At 48.6% G+C, this 13,529-nt stretch overlaps 1 protein-coding gene across 5 annotated transcripts in view; it reads left to right on the top strand.

Annotated features, from left to right (window-relative positions):
- Positions 1–13,529, top strand: part of LOC128893446 (homeobox protein homothorax) — a 442,757-nt gene that overhangs the window by 61,282 nt on the left and 367,946 nt on the right. For all 5 annotated transcript variants that reach the window (XM_054154380.1, XM_054154379.1, XM_054154378.1 and 2 more), the window contains exon 6: positions 1,616–1,807. In XM_054154380.1, coding sequence (XP_054010355.1) covers positions 1,616–1,807 — 192 coding nt within the window. The remainder of the gene's footprint in view (positions 1–1,615; positions 1,808–13,529) is intronic.

Genomic DNA, 13,529 nt, shown 5'->3' with positions numbered 1-13,529 from the left:
TATCGTGAAATATCGTGTGGTTAGGCGTGATTAGGCAATGTAGAATCTTGGAAAGGGATCCTATTTTTTAAATGTTAAACAATTAATTGGACCTATCTCATAGCAATACTCTCCTATTTCCATCTTTTCACTACTGGTGACAGACATCCAGTATCTTGGATAATACTAGAAAACATCCACCCACTGCAATCATCGACACTCCCACCAGCAACTCTCAGACTCGTGCTTCACCGTCGACAGTCCACGTCTCCTCCCAATCTCCAGCTTCTCTAACGCCATCCACGTTCGACCATTTCCCAAAGACCCGAACAACTGGCCCAGCCAGATCAGTCGCAGATTCAGCTCGGGAATCCCGGACCAGCGGCATCGATCCCAAACCGGTGGCCCCCGAAGCATCCAAGGAGGGACCATTCGCGACAGCTCCGGTGAGAAGCGTCTCGAGTTGAGATGGCGAACGTGGCTGGAAGGGAGGGTATCGTGAAATATCGTATGCACGTTGCCGGTGGAACGTCGACTCGGCGGCGATCGTCTCGACAGAGGATCGGTCCTGTGCATCGGGCTCGCGTTCGATCAACGAGCCTTCCTCTCGCATACGCTTAACGCATGATAAACGCGTGCATTGTCTACGGGTCGGTGTTGGCCTTCCACCATTGGACGGTGCCGCCTACGGCAAAGATGGCCGTCTTCTCTATTACATATAAATGCCTAATAAGAAGACGGCCGTAAGTATCCACGCTAGGTGGACGGAGGAGAGGCAGGGAGACCGGGGAAGCCCCGACGAGAGAACAGGGAAGAAACCCGCGTACGCGGTCTCGCAACGAGGGAAGACACGCCGCCTCGTAATGCGCCTCGAGGTCCTCCTCCTCCCTGCCCTCCGTACCCCTCTTTCGCGTCGATTTACATATAACAAGATAAGCGTTTTTATTTGCTTTTGCTTATATAATACATTTTTTCTAAACCGAATCAAGCCTGGCCAAGCCGGGCAGCGGCGAGTCGGCTCGACCGACGAGGATTGGGTCAGGGGAGAGCGGGAGGAGAAAGAGAACCCGGTGAGGAGGACGGCGGAGGACCGGGTATCCTATAGGCCTGTCAGACCTCATTTGCATACATAACATTCTGGTCGACTGGACACCGGTCAGACCTCCTATCTCTGTCTCCCTCCCGCCCCGTGGACGCGGCGAGGCTCGTCTCGCGCTTGCGGACCCGCTTCCACGGCCTCGAGATGCAACGAACTCCTCGACGGCCTCTCCTCCATCTTTGTGTATCGATACCAGCGTCCGTATCGGCCGGATCTTTTCGGTACCCTCGGCTCGAGGTGAAAATACCGGGTGAACGCTTTACAGGGAACGATCGCGGGTCCTTCGGGTGGGATGACGATATTGAAGTGGGTCCAGGGTGCACGCGTTAAGGGAATAGTCAGGATCGGGGTGTTCCTTGTATCTTGGTGAAGTTGGAGTGAAATTGGGTTAATCCCGTATATATGTAGGAGACTCTACGACAAAATAAGGCAAAATATGAAATGATCAAGTTAAAAAAGTCTATATATTTTAACGTTCTCGATTATATTTTAAAGTGTCTTATAGTGAAATTGACCTATGTGTTTTTTGGTTCGCAGGTTCACGAGCTGTGCGACAACTTCTGCCACCGGTACATCAGCTGCCTGAAGGGCAAAATGCCGATCGACCTGGTGATCGACGACAGGGAGAGCTCGAAACCCCCCGAGATCGGTAACGGTCTGGACGGTGGCGGACCGAGAAGCACCGCGGACAGCACCAGCCACACGGACGGAGCCAGCACGCCGGACGTCGTGAGTACCTCACCATCGTCAACGTCTTACTATCCGCACGACGCGATCACCCCCCACCACCACCATCACCATCACCACCACCATCACCACCAGAGCCAGAATAATAACAATAATAATAATAATCACGCCGGTATCGGCAGTACCGCCACTACCACCCCCTTGCAACTGAGCCAAAACCAAAGCCAAAACCACCACCCTGCGCCGCAGTCGAACACCACCACTACTACTGCTATTACCCCAAGTAGCGCCGCCACAACTCCCAACTCCCTAAAGCGTACGCACCAACAGATGATGATGGCAGCCGCGGCGGCATCCGCGATGGCCACCTCGCCGCACGCAGCCGCATCCGCGCCCCCAGCGCACGCGCACGCCGCCCTCGCCGCCTACCACAGCATCAGCTCGGCCGTTTATCCGTGCTCGTAATAGACGCGACTTCCGTGCCGATACCGCCAGACCTTTTTCTCTTCTTATCTCCCTCTCACACCTTCTTCTGTCTTCTAACTTCTGTTGCATCGTCCACGTCGTTCGATCCTTTCGAGTATTTCGCCCGCGTTGGCTGGCGTGTCGTCGACGTCTGGATCCTCCTATCTTTTTTTTTTTTCAAGCTTCTCGAGAGACGTTTTCCCTTTGCGCGATCGGAATCGTTTGCTGTGTCTTCTGATCTTCCGTTCTCCAAGTCGATGGAGACTTCCGGAGCGCTGCTGTCGCGAGGCTCGAACGCAGCGCCATCTACGACGCGCGAACTCAAAGCTGTACCTAGGTGGGCCTGCTCGATCCTCGGAGCTCTGTTCGCGACGATTTCTCGGGGACGTGTCACTCCAGGGGTCAGGGGGTTCAGATTGTCGATGTAGACCGCGAATTGTTGGACTGGCGCTACTTGTCGGAATTTCCATGTACGTTGCACACGAGTGTCCGGGGCGTTACATTGTTTGGCACTTGGCTGGCTTTTGAGTTCCATTCACGATTTTTATTTCTGTGTTGTCTTTGCCTCCTCTCTGTTACTTCGCTTCTCTCTCAAGCTGGAACCGTAGATCCTCGATACATAATCACACGCGTAAAGTTTGTTCGATTTGGTCGCGTAGAGGTCCAAGCTTGAATGCGTTGACACGAAACATGTTCCGAGATAATAGATACGCTTCATATTGGTAGATTGGCTAATTGATACACGTTCTATCAATGGGTAGTCCAAGCACACATGCATCTGCGATATCACGATACATTTTGGATCAGTTCTGGAAGAATCAGCTTGTCAATTTTGGAAGCATCGACAGTGTCCACCTCGAGGTTCGCAGCAGAGAAGAATCTAAATTCGAGTATTGAAGGTGTCTTCAGTTTGGAAAGTCGGGTGTCTTCGAAACGAGCTGTCATAGCTGTGCAATCGATTCCGCGTCCCGGCGCCGACGTTGCTCGGTTCTTCCTTCGGTTGAGCGTCGTGGAGACGTCGGGACGGGACACGTGGTTCGCCACGTGGTGCACCAATGCGCGCGCCCTCCCCATTCTCCTTCTGTTTCCTCCAAGGTCTCTCGCGGTGCGGCGAACAGCGCGCGGATTCGCGAGCAAAGCGGGCATTAGAAGGGCGCGGCTCTTGCGGAAGGGCGACAAGGTGGGCCACAACGTCTTCATGCTGGGTGTCCATTCGAGGCTTTCACTCCTAAAATTCGCTATTGAAAGAATTAGGGGCTGCAGACGTAAGAAATCTTAGTGTTATATCGCGACGATGGTTGTACAGTCGTTTTGGCCGTACAACTCCAAGTGGTTCACAATTATCGTTCAGACTGACGTGTAGCTCGACAAGTTAAACGAGGTCCCTGGGCTCGATTAACGTCCTTGCCTATAGTTTTCTTTCAAACGGCATCAACTGACCAGGCTATAGGCTCGAGTGATAGCCTCGTTCCTTCTAAGTCTTTACCTCAGGGTTCTTATCGAACTTTTCGAGCTCTATTTGTTTGTAACGTTTCTTTTGAGCAATTATTTACGTCTGTAGCCTCTAGAACAGTCTAAGCATATCATCCTAAACAAGGGATTCTTCCAAGTTTGAGTACCAAGACAGTCATCCATCATGGAGGCTAATCCAAAAGAGCTCTCAATTTTGCTAGCGATTTTCATGAGGGACATTCACGAATGGACACGTAGTTAGGCGAAACACGCGCGTCAATTTCGAGCGTTTGAGCGATTCAACGAGGTCTCGAGAGATTCGGTTCGCGCGATTCGACGTCTCCTCGGACGCTTTCGTTGCTCGACTATCCTTCAGTTGGCTCGACCAGTTCTCACGGAGGGTTCGAGGTTATCGGTGGGGTTCTCTGGATCCGTTTCCTCTTCTTCAGGTGTCCAAATGGTCGAGACCTTCTTTAGCAGACCGGGGGATCGAATCGCGCTATTTTTTGTTGTCGACATTAACGCGGTTTGGCGTGTTTGTGACATTTTTACGCGATCGTCTGTCTTCTGGTTCCGAAACAGACCGTTCTCGATGGAGACGATACGATTAATTGCTAAACGAAATATTAACCGTGATCAGGATATACGTAATAGGATTAAGGCTTATAAGCGTGACAAGATGAATTTTGTGTCTATTTTTAAACGGAACGGTTCGAATTAATTTAAGAATCGCGTGCGTGCATGAGAGAAAGAAAGAGAGATATATATATATATGAGGTCAGCGAGAAAACGTGAGAGTGAATCGAAAACCGTAGCGAAGATAGACGTATAGTTTCTAACTTATTAGTAGCTTCGACTAGTGGTTAACCCGAGAGCGCTGATGAAAAGGACACGAAGGGACAGGTTGTAGACTAACGCGGATCGAACATATCTCACCTTGCTCAGAATACTCCCTGGATCCACGATCTCGAGATTTATACTCAAGGGAACCATACTTTTAGCCATACCTGACAACGAAATTCCGTTTCGCTTACGAGATTCCACGCGAACCGAGGATCCATGTACAGTATCCTGAACAGGGTGACTCGATCCGTATGAACGAGATTCGATCAGGCTTTTCCGACACGAAGGCAACACGGAGGCCAACCCCAAGACGCGCGATAACGCAGCGAGACGCCCACGAGTCGTACGCGATCGGAACCAATCATCGCCACACTAGGTCTCGGTACTCGTAACTAGGGAGTTGTGTGAGGTACAAGTCCTGGCCGGCAGGGCGCGCGAGGTCCACCCCCAATCCCCGTACTAAATAACCCTTGTGTTCAGCTGAAACGATGAAACCTGCGCAACCATGCGCCAGGAACAGAAGAACGGAGCCCCCCAGCTGGTGCCCCGCTGTTGCCCGAGCCTTTCAGGCGAGCTCCTTGACCCTGGAATTAGCATTTCCTATACACCCACACATACACGCATCAATTTACACACACGCATACGTGGGACATATCTACATACGGATGAATCCACATACTCGGAGGAAACTATACACGCATACACGAGACAAAGTCGTCATGAATCATAGCAGTACACGAGACTTTTACGCGAGCGTTCGAGTCGGTGTTCCACGAGGTACACGCACGGTTCACCAACACGCCTCGCGTGGACCGTGCGGGAGACATTTACCTGAGAGCAAAAGAGAGAGGGGTTAGTATGTATACGACACAGGGTCCACGGGGAACAAATGTTGGCCCCCACATGACAGGTACGTAACACGGAAACAGGGTGAAGGGCGCAGGGCACCAGGAGGAGATCTCCGTTCCGTGAGATACGCCGCGGCGATAACGGCGGCCAGATCGCAATCAGAGAAATTGAACGAACGGGAAAAAAAAATGGAAACGAAAGCAACAAGGGTGTGTACGGAGGTCGGAAGGTGAGCTTCGGCACCGGTCGGTCGGAACCCTAGTTACGAGTGCCGAACCTAGGGTCGAGAGACCTGCGCGGAAGGTCTCTCGACTTGCTTGCCCCCCCCCCCCCCACCATTGGGCCCCTCAAGAGGTGGAGTGTCCGAACAGAGGGCTAACGGAACAAGGGAACCGGAAGCGTTGCAGGATACCTGGAGAACGTGAGACGTTCTCCATTGCGTTTGATTGTACGTCGATATTCAGAGACGTGCGCGAACCACCACGCTCAATTTCTAATTTTTTCTTCCTTTTCTTTTTATATATATATCTTTAATCGTTTCGCGCGAATTTGTATATTTGTATCGATTTATTTGACCACTGAAAATTGGACGCTGCTATTCGAAAGGTTTGGCGTGCATGCTTTCGAGTAGTGGCGTGCATTCGCATTTGTGGTGATTGAACTCTTATTTTACGTCTTCCAATATCGCGCGGAATCGCTCGAAGATTCGCGTGATGCGTTCACGGAAGCGTATTACCGTTCCTGTGGAGAGCGAGTGACGTTCTTCTTGTTTCACTATAATTTTTCTTTCTTTTTTCTTTTTTTTTTTTTTTTTTGTAAGTTGGTTTCTGTTCTATCGAGTTTTCGAGCAAGTGTACTTAAGGGACGCTCGCTCGACCGTCCGAGAATTCGGTTTCAATCAGAGATGGGCAAAATTCTATTCAGCATGACAGATAACGAATAAAACAGACGTATAATGTTTTATTTGTGACGTTTATTCGAACGAACAATTAAGTTTTCATTCGTCGACAAATTACTCGGTTTTGTAATTCAATTTTTAACTTTTATTCGACGAAATTTCTGGGTCAGGATTTTGCCCAACTTTAGTTTCAATTACGCTTAAAATGGCTCGACTGGACGCATCGCGGAGCGTCTTCTCGAGCAACACGTAGGAGAGTAGACCAGAGACGAGCAAAATTTTATTCGATTAGTGTAGGACGAATAAAATGAAACGTACAGCGACTTATTCGCGACTAAAATACTTTTTTGTTCAGTGCCATGAAATATTTCATTCCACAAGTCAAATTCTAGGTTTTGCTCAATGAGTAACGAATAAAGGGTTATTTATTTTTTATTCGTTTTATTCGAGATTTATATGTAGATAAGAGTTTTGCTCGTCTCTGGAGGAGACTAACGTGAATACATAGTGCCATAGAGGTGCAGAGCAGGCGCTCACGTGCGCCCAGACTGTGTACTTAATTAACGCCAATCGAGGAGCGATTCGAAACGAAAAATGGGTCAAACAGCTTCTCAAAATATAGATGCACCTTTCTTTTCGAGAAAGTAATCGATTCTAACGGTGCTGAGTGTCTACTTTAGAGCTTTACTCTCAACAGTTGGTACCTAGAAATAAGAAGGAATACTTTCTCATTCAATTGCTATTAAGGACGCTTTAGAAATAAATTTTTAATGCCAAGTTACATCTCATAACAACTATCGAGAGTAAAATTTTGGAGAAGACGGTAGCATAAATAACATTTTGTCCACTGTCGCGAGGATGCGAGTGCATTTAGGGAAGGGTGACCGACGTTTGGTTTTTTTTCAACCCTTCAACGTTTCACCCTTCGATCTTTGATCTCTTCTCGTGATCCATTCGCGATCGTGGTCAAACTGGTCCGTGAAAATACTCGCTCGATTGCGTTCCGCGTGTGAGCTACATTTATTGTTTTCTGTCGCTCGAATCATTCAGAGATGGGGGAAATTGTATTCGATCGAACAATTAAATTTTATTTTGTTCACTATAGATATTTTCACTCTGTAAATAAAATTCTTATTTCTATTAAATATGCGACGATTGAGAAAGATCTCGTTATCTTTTATTCGTTATTTGAAAATTTTACATAGGTAAGAACTTTGTGAATAGTGATAGTTTTTATTCGTACACAGTGAGATATTTCAATCTTTTATTTATAGTTTCATTATGAAATATTTCACTCTATAATTGTATAAATTTTAATTTTTATCGAATGAATAGAGCCTGAACCATTAGCCTTTTTATTCGCGTAGTAATTTTTCTCATCTCTGGAACCGACTGGGCGCGAGAAAATTTGTTGAGAATGTCTCGTTTCTTTTTTTTTCGGATAGTGTTACGTTTTTGTTTCGTATTGTTTCTGCGGTTTGTTAACGTTTGACGAGTGACCGACGTTACTCGAGGGGATTCGATGGATTTACGAATCGCGTACTGACACTTAGGGGAACGCATGTATACACAATGGAAGCAGACTCGCCAACGCGAACGGAGACGTACACGTTGTTTCAATTAACCGGGGTCGCACGATTATACAATAGATACGCCATGGGCGACGAGTTCTCGTATCGACGGACATTGTGCATGTATGTGTGTTTACGATTACAACTTTTACTAGGCTTAAGTGAGAGACAGATGGATAAGAGAGACTGGGAGAAAGAGAGACGATACGACGACGACGATGGAAAACTCAGCCGAACATTGTATACGACTAGCAGTACATAGCGATAATATATTACCGATAATGATACTTGTTTAAACTATTGTCTCAATCAACGTATTTTCATTATAAATAAATGTTAGCCTTGTTGAGTTAAAACAAAAAAAAAAAATACGTTGTCTGGTAATTTTCACCGGAACCGATAGACAAGAGATTTCCGCTCGAAATAACAGCCTCGAGGGGTCTGACTTTTTGGAGTCCTAAACAATTTGTATTTTAGGGAGGAAACTATTGTACGTAGCGTAATAGTATTAAGAATCGAAACAATGGCATATTGTATGTCCATTTTTCAAGAGAAAATTCAAGAAGATCGATTTGTTTCAACTTCATACAAGGCAGGCCTCTCGAGATCCTTTCCACCTGCATGCAAGAACACCTTCGTGTCCTTTTTAATTAAGGCGTCAACTCGGCCATCAGGGAGCATCATCGCCTCTCGCTGATTAATTACATTCGGACGTTTATCCTGGTCACGGGCATTAGCCCATGAAACACAAAATAACAGTGTTTTCAAAACTAGAAAAATGCTCGATCCAAAAGGAAAAATTATTTTCTGATATTAGGTGTCTTAGAAGTAGGGATACTAATATCGAAGGAACTTCTATAATCGTGGCCCCTTCTATAGGGACAGACTTCTGGATCTATGGTTTAATTAGGAAAATTAATTAATTTATTTACACCAAGTAACAACATTTTTCTAAATGTCTTCTACACGAAACCATAATACTTAATGGGTTAAGTGAAAGAGAATCGGTTCTAGCGATAAGCTGGACTTCTAAGTCCATCCTCGGCGCGCGTTCGTGGCAAGGACGAATTAAGGACCATAGGATCGATCATCAAGGACGAGGCTGGAAGCGAAACGATTCTCAAAGGCACCGGTGGACGCGTCTGTGAGGGAATATCAACAGAAGAGCCTGCCGGCAGCGCGGCTATAAATCTCGGTTAACCCTCCGCTAATAAATATTTAACCCTTTAAATTTGCAACAACCCTCAGCGTGTAGCCATTTGCATAAGACTTCTATTTCATTTACACATCGCATAATTGAATATTTAAATTCAATTGCCCGCCGTTACGCGCTCGCAGTCCCGAGCCGCAAAACTGCAGTAAAACTTGTAACGGGGCCACTTTCCTTCCCGCCGCCCACACCCCCTCGCCAAACCACCCCCGTCTGGCATCCGACGACGGCCTCCCTTGGTCGCGATCAACCCTTGGAAACTGCTTCGAGAATATTTCGCCGCCCCCAGGGATCGGTGAGGGACAGATTCTACGTTTGAGAAACGTCCACGATGCTGTGGAGACCTTACTTTTCATACGGGGAGGGGGGGGGGGGGGGGTAGAGGATTTAAAATAATAGCGACACTTATGTGATAGTGATTGTCTTAAGGAAAGGGTATTGGTAACACATTGTATCGTATCAGCAGTGAATTTTTATTTGAAAGGGTTTCTACTATTATTTTTCTTTCATCTGCTATTTGTGATTGTTTTCAGGTGACAACTGAGAGCACATGAGTCAACGTTCGCCAAGGTTAGAGCACATGTGCCTTCGATTTCTTTGGAATCCAATGTTTTGGCATTGCAGACTCACTCTCTTTGTAATAGAATATCTACTTCCGACTCGTGGGGAACATAGTAACTATCACGTCATCTTCTCCGGAGACTCCATTCTCTAAGGCCTCTTTATCCCAAGTAAAATTTCCACGAGAACCAAGCGTATCGTGGCTCCAGCAGAAGGAATCGTCGCGTTCCAATGGCCAAATTAAAACCGAGAGGCCCCGTTTTTCTCATTTTTCTTGGATGGCAGCGCTCCACGCCGCGTCGCCAAATATTTTTAGATGCATTTCATCGGATGACGAGCGTGTACGCGCCACGTGTCGAGGCCCCACCGTTCGCATTTCGTGGTGAACGTCCTCGCGCTACCTCCTCCTCTTCTTCTTCCTACTCTTCGGGATCCCTCGCGACACGGCGATCTCTTCTACATTCTCCGGACGACATCTGGCGTCGTGGCACGTATACGGCCGTTAGCACTTTCACGAAAGGGATTACCATTGTCACGTTATTCATGCTAACGATGATCGGCCGAGATCGGCCGCGACGATAATCGTCGTGTCACTAAAATCGAGGAGGCGGTCATTGTGAGCGACATACTGACAGCATAATAAATTATCGTCCTCTCCTTCTTCAGCTTTCACGGTCTCGTTCCCGCGGCTTTTTCCCACTGTCGCGCGCTCCTTCCTCTTCCTTCTTCGCCGGACTCCAGACGACATTACGTTCGTGTAACTTCATAACGCGATACAAGACGCTCTGGCACACCCGCCCTATCTATTGGACGATTTGACTCTTTGCGACTCTAGATATATTTCGTTGCTCAGGAGTTGGCAAGGCCTTAAGATTAGCCTTCCTATCCAGCAATGTTCACAGGTCCAGCTTACCCGATACCAAGCGGCGTTCTTTCCCTCCCGCCTCAGCAACCGCGTAGCCGCCGCAGAGGAAAATCCCTAGGCAGAGGGGGAGGGCATGGAACCGCAAAACCGCGGTGCAAATGGCGCGGAGCGGCCAGAGGCGCGTTCCCACACCCACGAGCCGCTTGTTTCTCAAGGTGCACGGCCCTCGTTCAGGTGCACACGTTGAGCGACGCGATAAGTGTAACGACTGCGTCGACCAATTGCCGCACGCGGTATTCCTCGCCTCGGAACCGCCCATCCGTGCGGACAAACGACGCGCCCGACGTTGTCGACGTGGCCGTCGTCGTCTCCGTCGACGTCGTTCCCCTTGGCGCGACGCGTCGACGTCTCCCGCGCCTTTTGCGCGACGCGTGCGTGCGTCGAAGGCAAAGGACATCACGCGATCCTCCTCGGCTCGTGGAAAATTACTGCGAGAACTCGCGCCGCCGCGTGCCTCGGGTATCGATGGAATATTATTCGCGAGGCTCGCTCGTTTCGATCAGGTTTGGGATTCTGATGGCGAGTGGAGAAGCTGGCTCGAGGTGTTGTTTGGATTTGACACGGAATTTCTTGGGGGAGTGGAAATTGGGAGGTGTCGAGAAATTTAATTGCGGGGTAGGAATGGAAGTGTTGGAAAAGTAACGAGGTCTTATCATGCCATGTGGATTGTGCGATGTTTTGTCCTGAATCTGATGGAGGATATAGGTATATAGTGAGACCTTTCTGGTGAACTATCTTAGGAGCGTTTCTTAAAGGCTGTTACCACCTGGCAAGTAACGTGGTTTAGAAAAGAACTGCTAGGTGTTTCGCATCTAGAGCTTCGAATTCTGTAATCGTCTTCTAATTCTAAACATTCAAATTAATATTCGAGTACTGGAGACTCCACGAATGGAGTCTTCCACCATCCTTCTTTTCATTTACCTATATTTCCCATTAGATTTTCAGCTTCCCACTTCTAATCACCATTAGAGCGTATCCTCGAGGTGGACAGATATCCGTGCGACACCGAAACGCGAGACGTTCGATAATTACATCGTTCCACCAGCCGCATCAGCTGGGGATGTATATTTTCATAATGTAATATCGTTGCGCCACTTAGGGGTGGACTTTCTTTTCTGGAGGGTGGTCGTAAAGCGGATGCCACGCACAGCGGGCGTCAACAGGGGGAGCCGTGACGTTGGCGGCCAGGAGGAACCTCGAAGGGAAGGGGATGACGGGGAGGGAGAGGGAGAAAGTGCGTTGGAGGGTGTTTTGCTGGTAATTGGTGCCAATTTAATCCTGCCCTTCGCCCGACGTATTAACGCTAAGGGAGGAACAGGAGCCGCTGACGAGGGAGGGCGATCCGCTCTCGTCCACACCCTTCCCACGGCGTTCGAGTCAGACCACCCTCTCCTACCCTCTGTGTCGGCGAAAACACGCACCCACACCCACGCGAACGCCCAGAGTTGGCGTTAGTGCTACCAGCGCCCTATGCAATTTCCAATGCAAACGTTTTCCTCTAACTCGTAGTATAAATGCCAGTCACACGCTTTTCTAGAAACTGCACGCGATGACCGGGTTGAACATAAAGACAAACAAAATTAATTCTGAATGTTAAGTATCAAATAAATGTTTGATTATGTAGTTTCCAACAGTCCGGAAGGAATGCTTAGTCACAGTAGAAATTTTCAAGGATATTAGTCTGGCAGTCAACGCGTTAATACGTAAAATTTGTCAATTTTTCATGAGGAATCTCCTTTATCGAGCGCCCCAGTGATATGACTCCGATCAAGGGCGGCCCTGGGGGTGCTCGAGTGCGAACGCCACGTGCTCTCCCGCGCGCGGGACGAGTGGCAGGAGCACACAACGCAAACACACAGGCGTGCTCGTGAGAGCCCGCTAGGAAAATATAATTAACGGTAATCGCTCGCGTATATGGCTCGGATTAACTCCAGGGAAGGGGAGCGAGAGGGTGGCCAGCCCCCGCGTCAAATTCTTCGGGGTTATCGGATCGAATGAGTTTTCCTACGGGATTACCCGGGGACCAAGCCTCTGTTCGCTGCGGCCGCCGCTTCCGGAAAATTGCCCCTAGTTTCGGAACAACTGGTCCTCTCTGTCCACCGAAATCGTCGTAATTCTGTTACACAATTTGTAGACGAACAACACGGGAACCGTACCTAGGTATTTTTCAATCGACTCGAGAGATTTCAGAAGAGTGGAGGAAGATTTTCGGGTGAGGCGTAGATGATAGACAAAGAGATGTCACCTGTTTGTCACTCCAGTTAATCTTTTGTAACAACACAATTTTCCAAAGTCAATACCTATCAGTATCAATGATGATTCGATTACTCCCACTGAACACTGCCATACTTAATGAGGACCACTCGTATCCATCACCTAAATCGCAAACTATCCACCCCCAACTTTTGCAAAAGCTAAACTCCCTTCACCTGGAAAACAATACTTCCCGTTCCGAAGTTCTAGCCTATCCCTAACGAGCACCCGGTCCTCGACCATCGCGAGCACCTCGCCAAGGTCGTCGTGGACCTTGAATTCGAGTCCACTCCATTGTTCCAACGGCGGATCGGTTTCTGCCCTGTACCCTGACAGACCGCCGAACAAAGTACTCCCCGTGGCTCCAGGGGGGGAGGGACGATCCTCCCGCGCGATGGGAGGAGAAAGGAGGTGAAGCCGAAAGATTCGAAGCCGGGAATAGCGGCGCAAGCGAGTCGCGATGGCGACGCGAGGCGGAGAAGGACGCGCGTTGCCCGATCGAGAGGGCCAAGAGGGACAGCGGGACGACCAGACTGCGCAGGCCGGGGCAGGAGGGGGAGGAGGAGATGCCAGAAGATCTTGTATGCAAATTCCCTCGGTGCATCTCCGTGGGATCCTGCCGGGATCCGTGGAGGATTAACGGGCCGGCTCGCATGAAAGGAAGAAGAAGAAGAAGAAGAAGAAGAAGAAGAAGAAGAAGAAGAAGAAGAAGAAGAAGAAGAAGAAGAAGAAGAAGA

The sequence above is a fragment of the Hylaeus anthracinus genome, unplaced genomic scaffold, assembly GCF_026225885.1.
Source record: "Hylaeus anthracinus isolate JK02 unplaced genomic scaffold, UHH_iyHylAnth1.0_haploid 3, whole genome shotgun sequence".
Lineage (NCBI taxonomy): Eukaryota > Metazoa > Arthropoda > Insecta > Hymenoptera > Colletidae > Hylaeus > Hylaeus anthracinus.
Note: the sequence above shows the minus strand (reverse complement) of the source record. Positions and strands in the feature narration are given on the sequence as shown.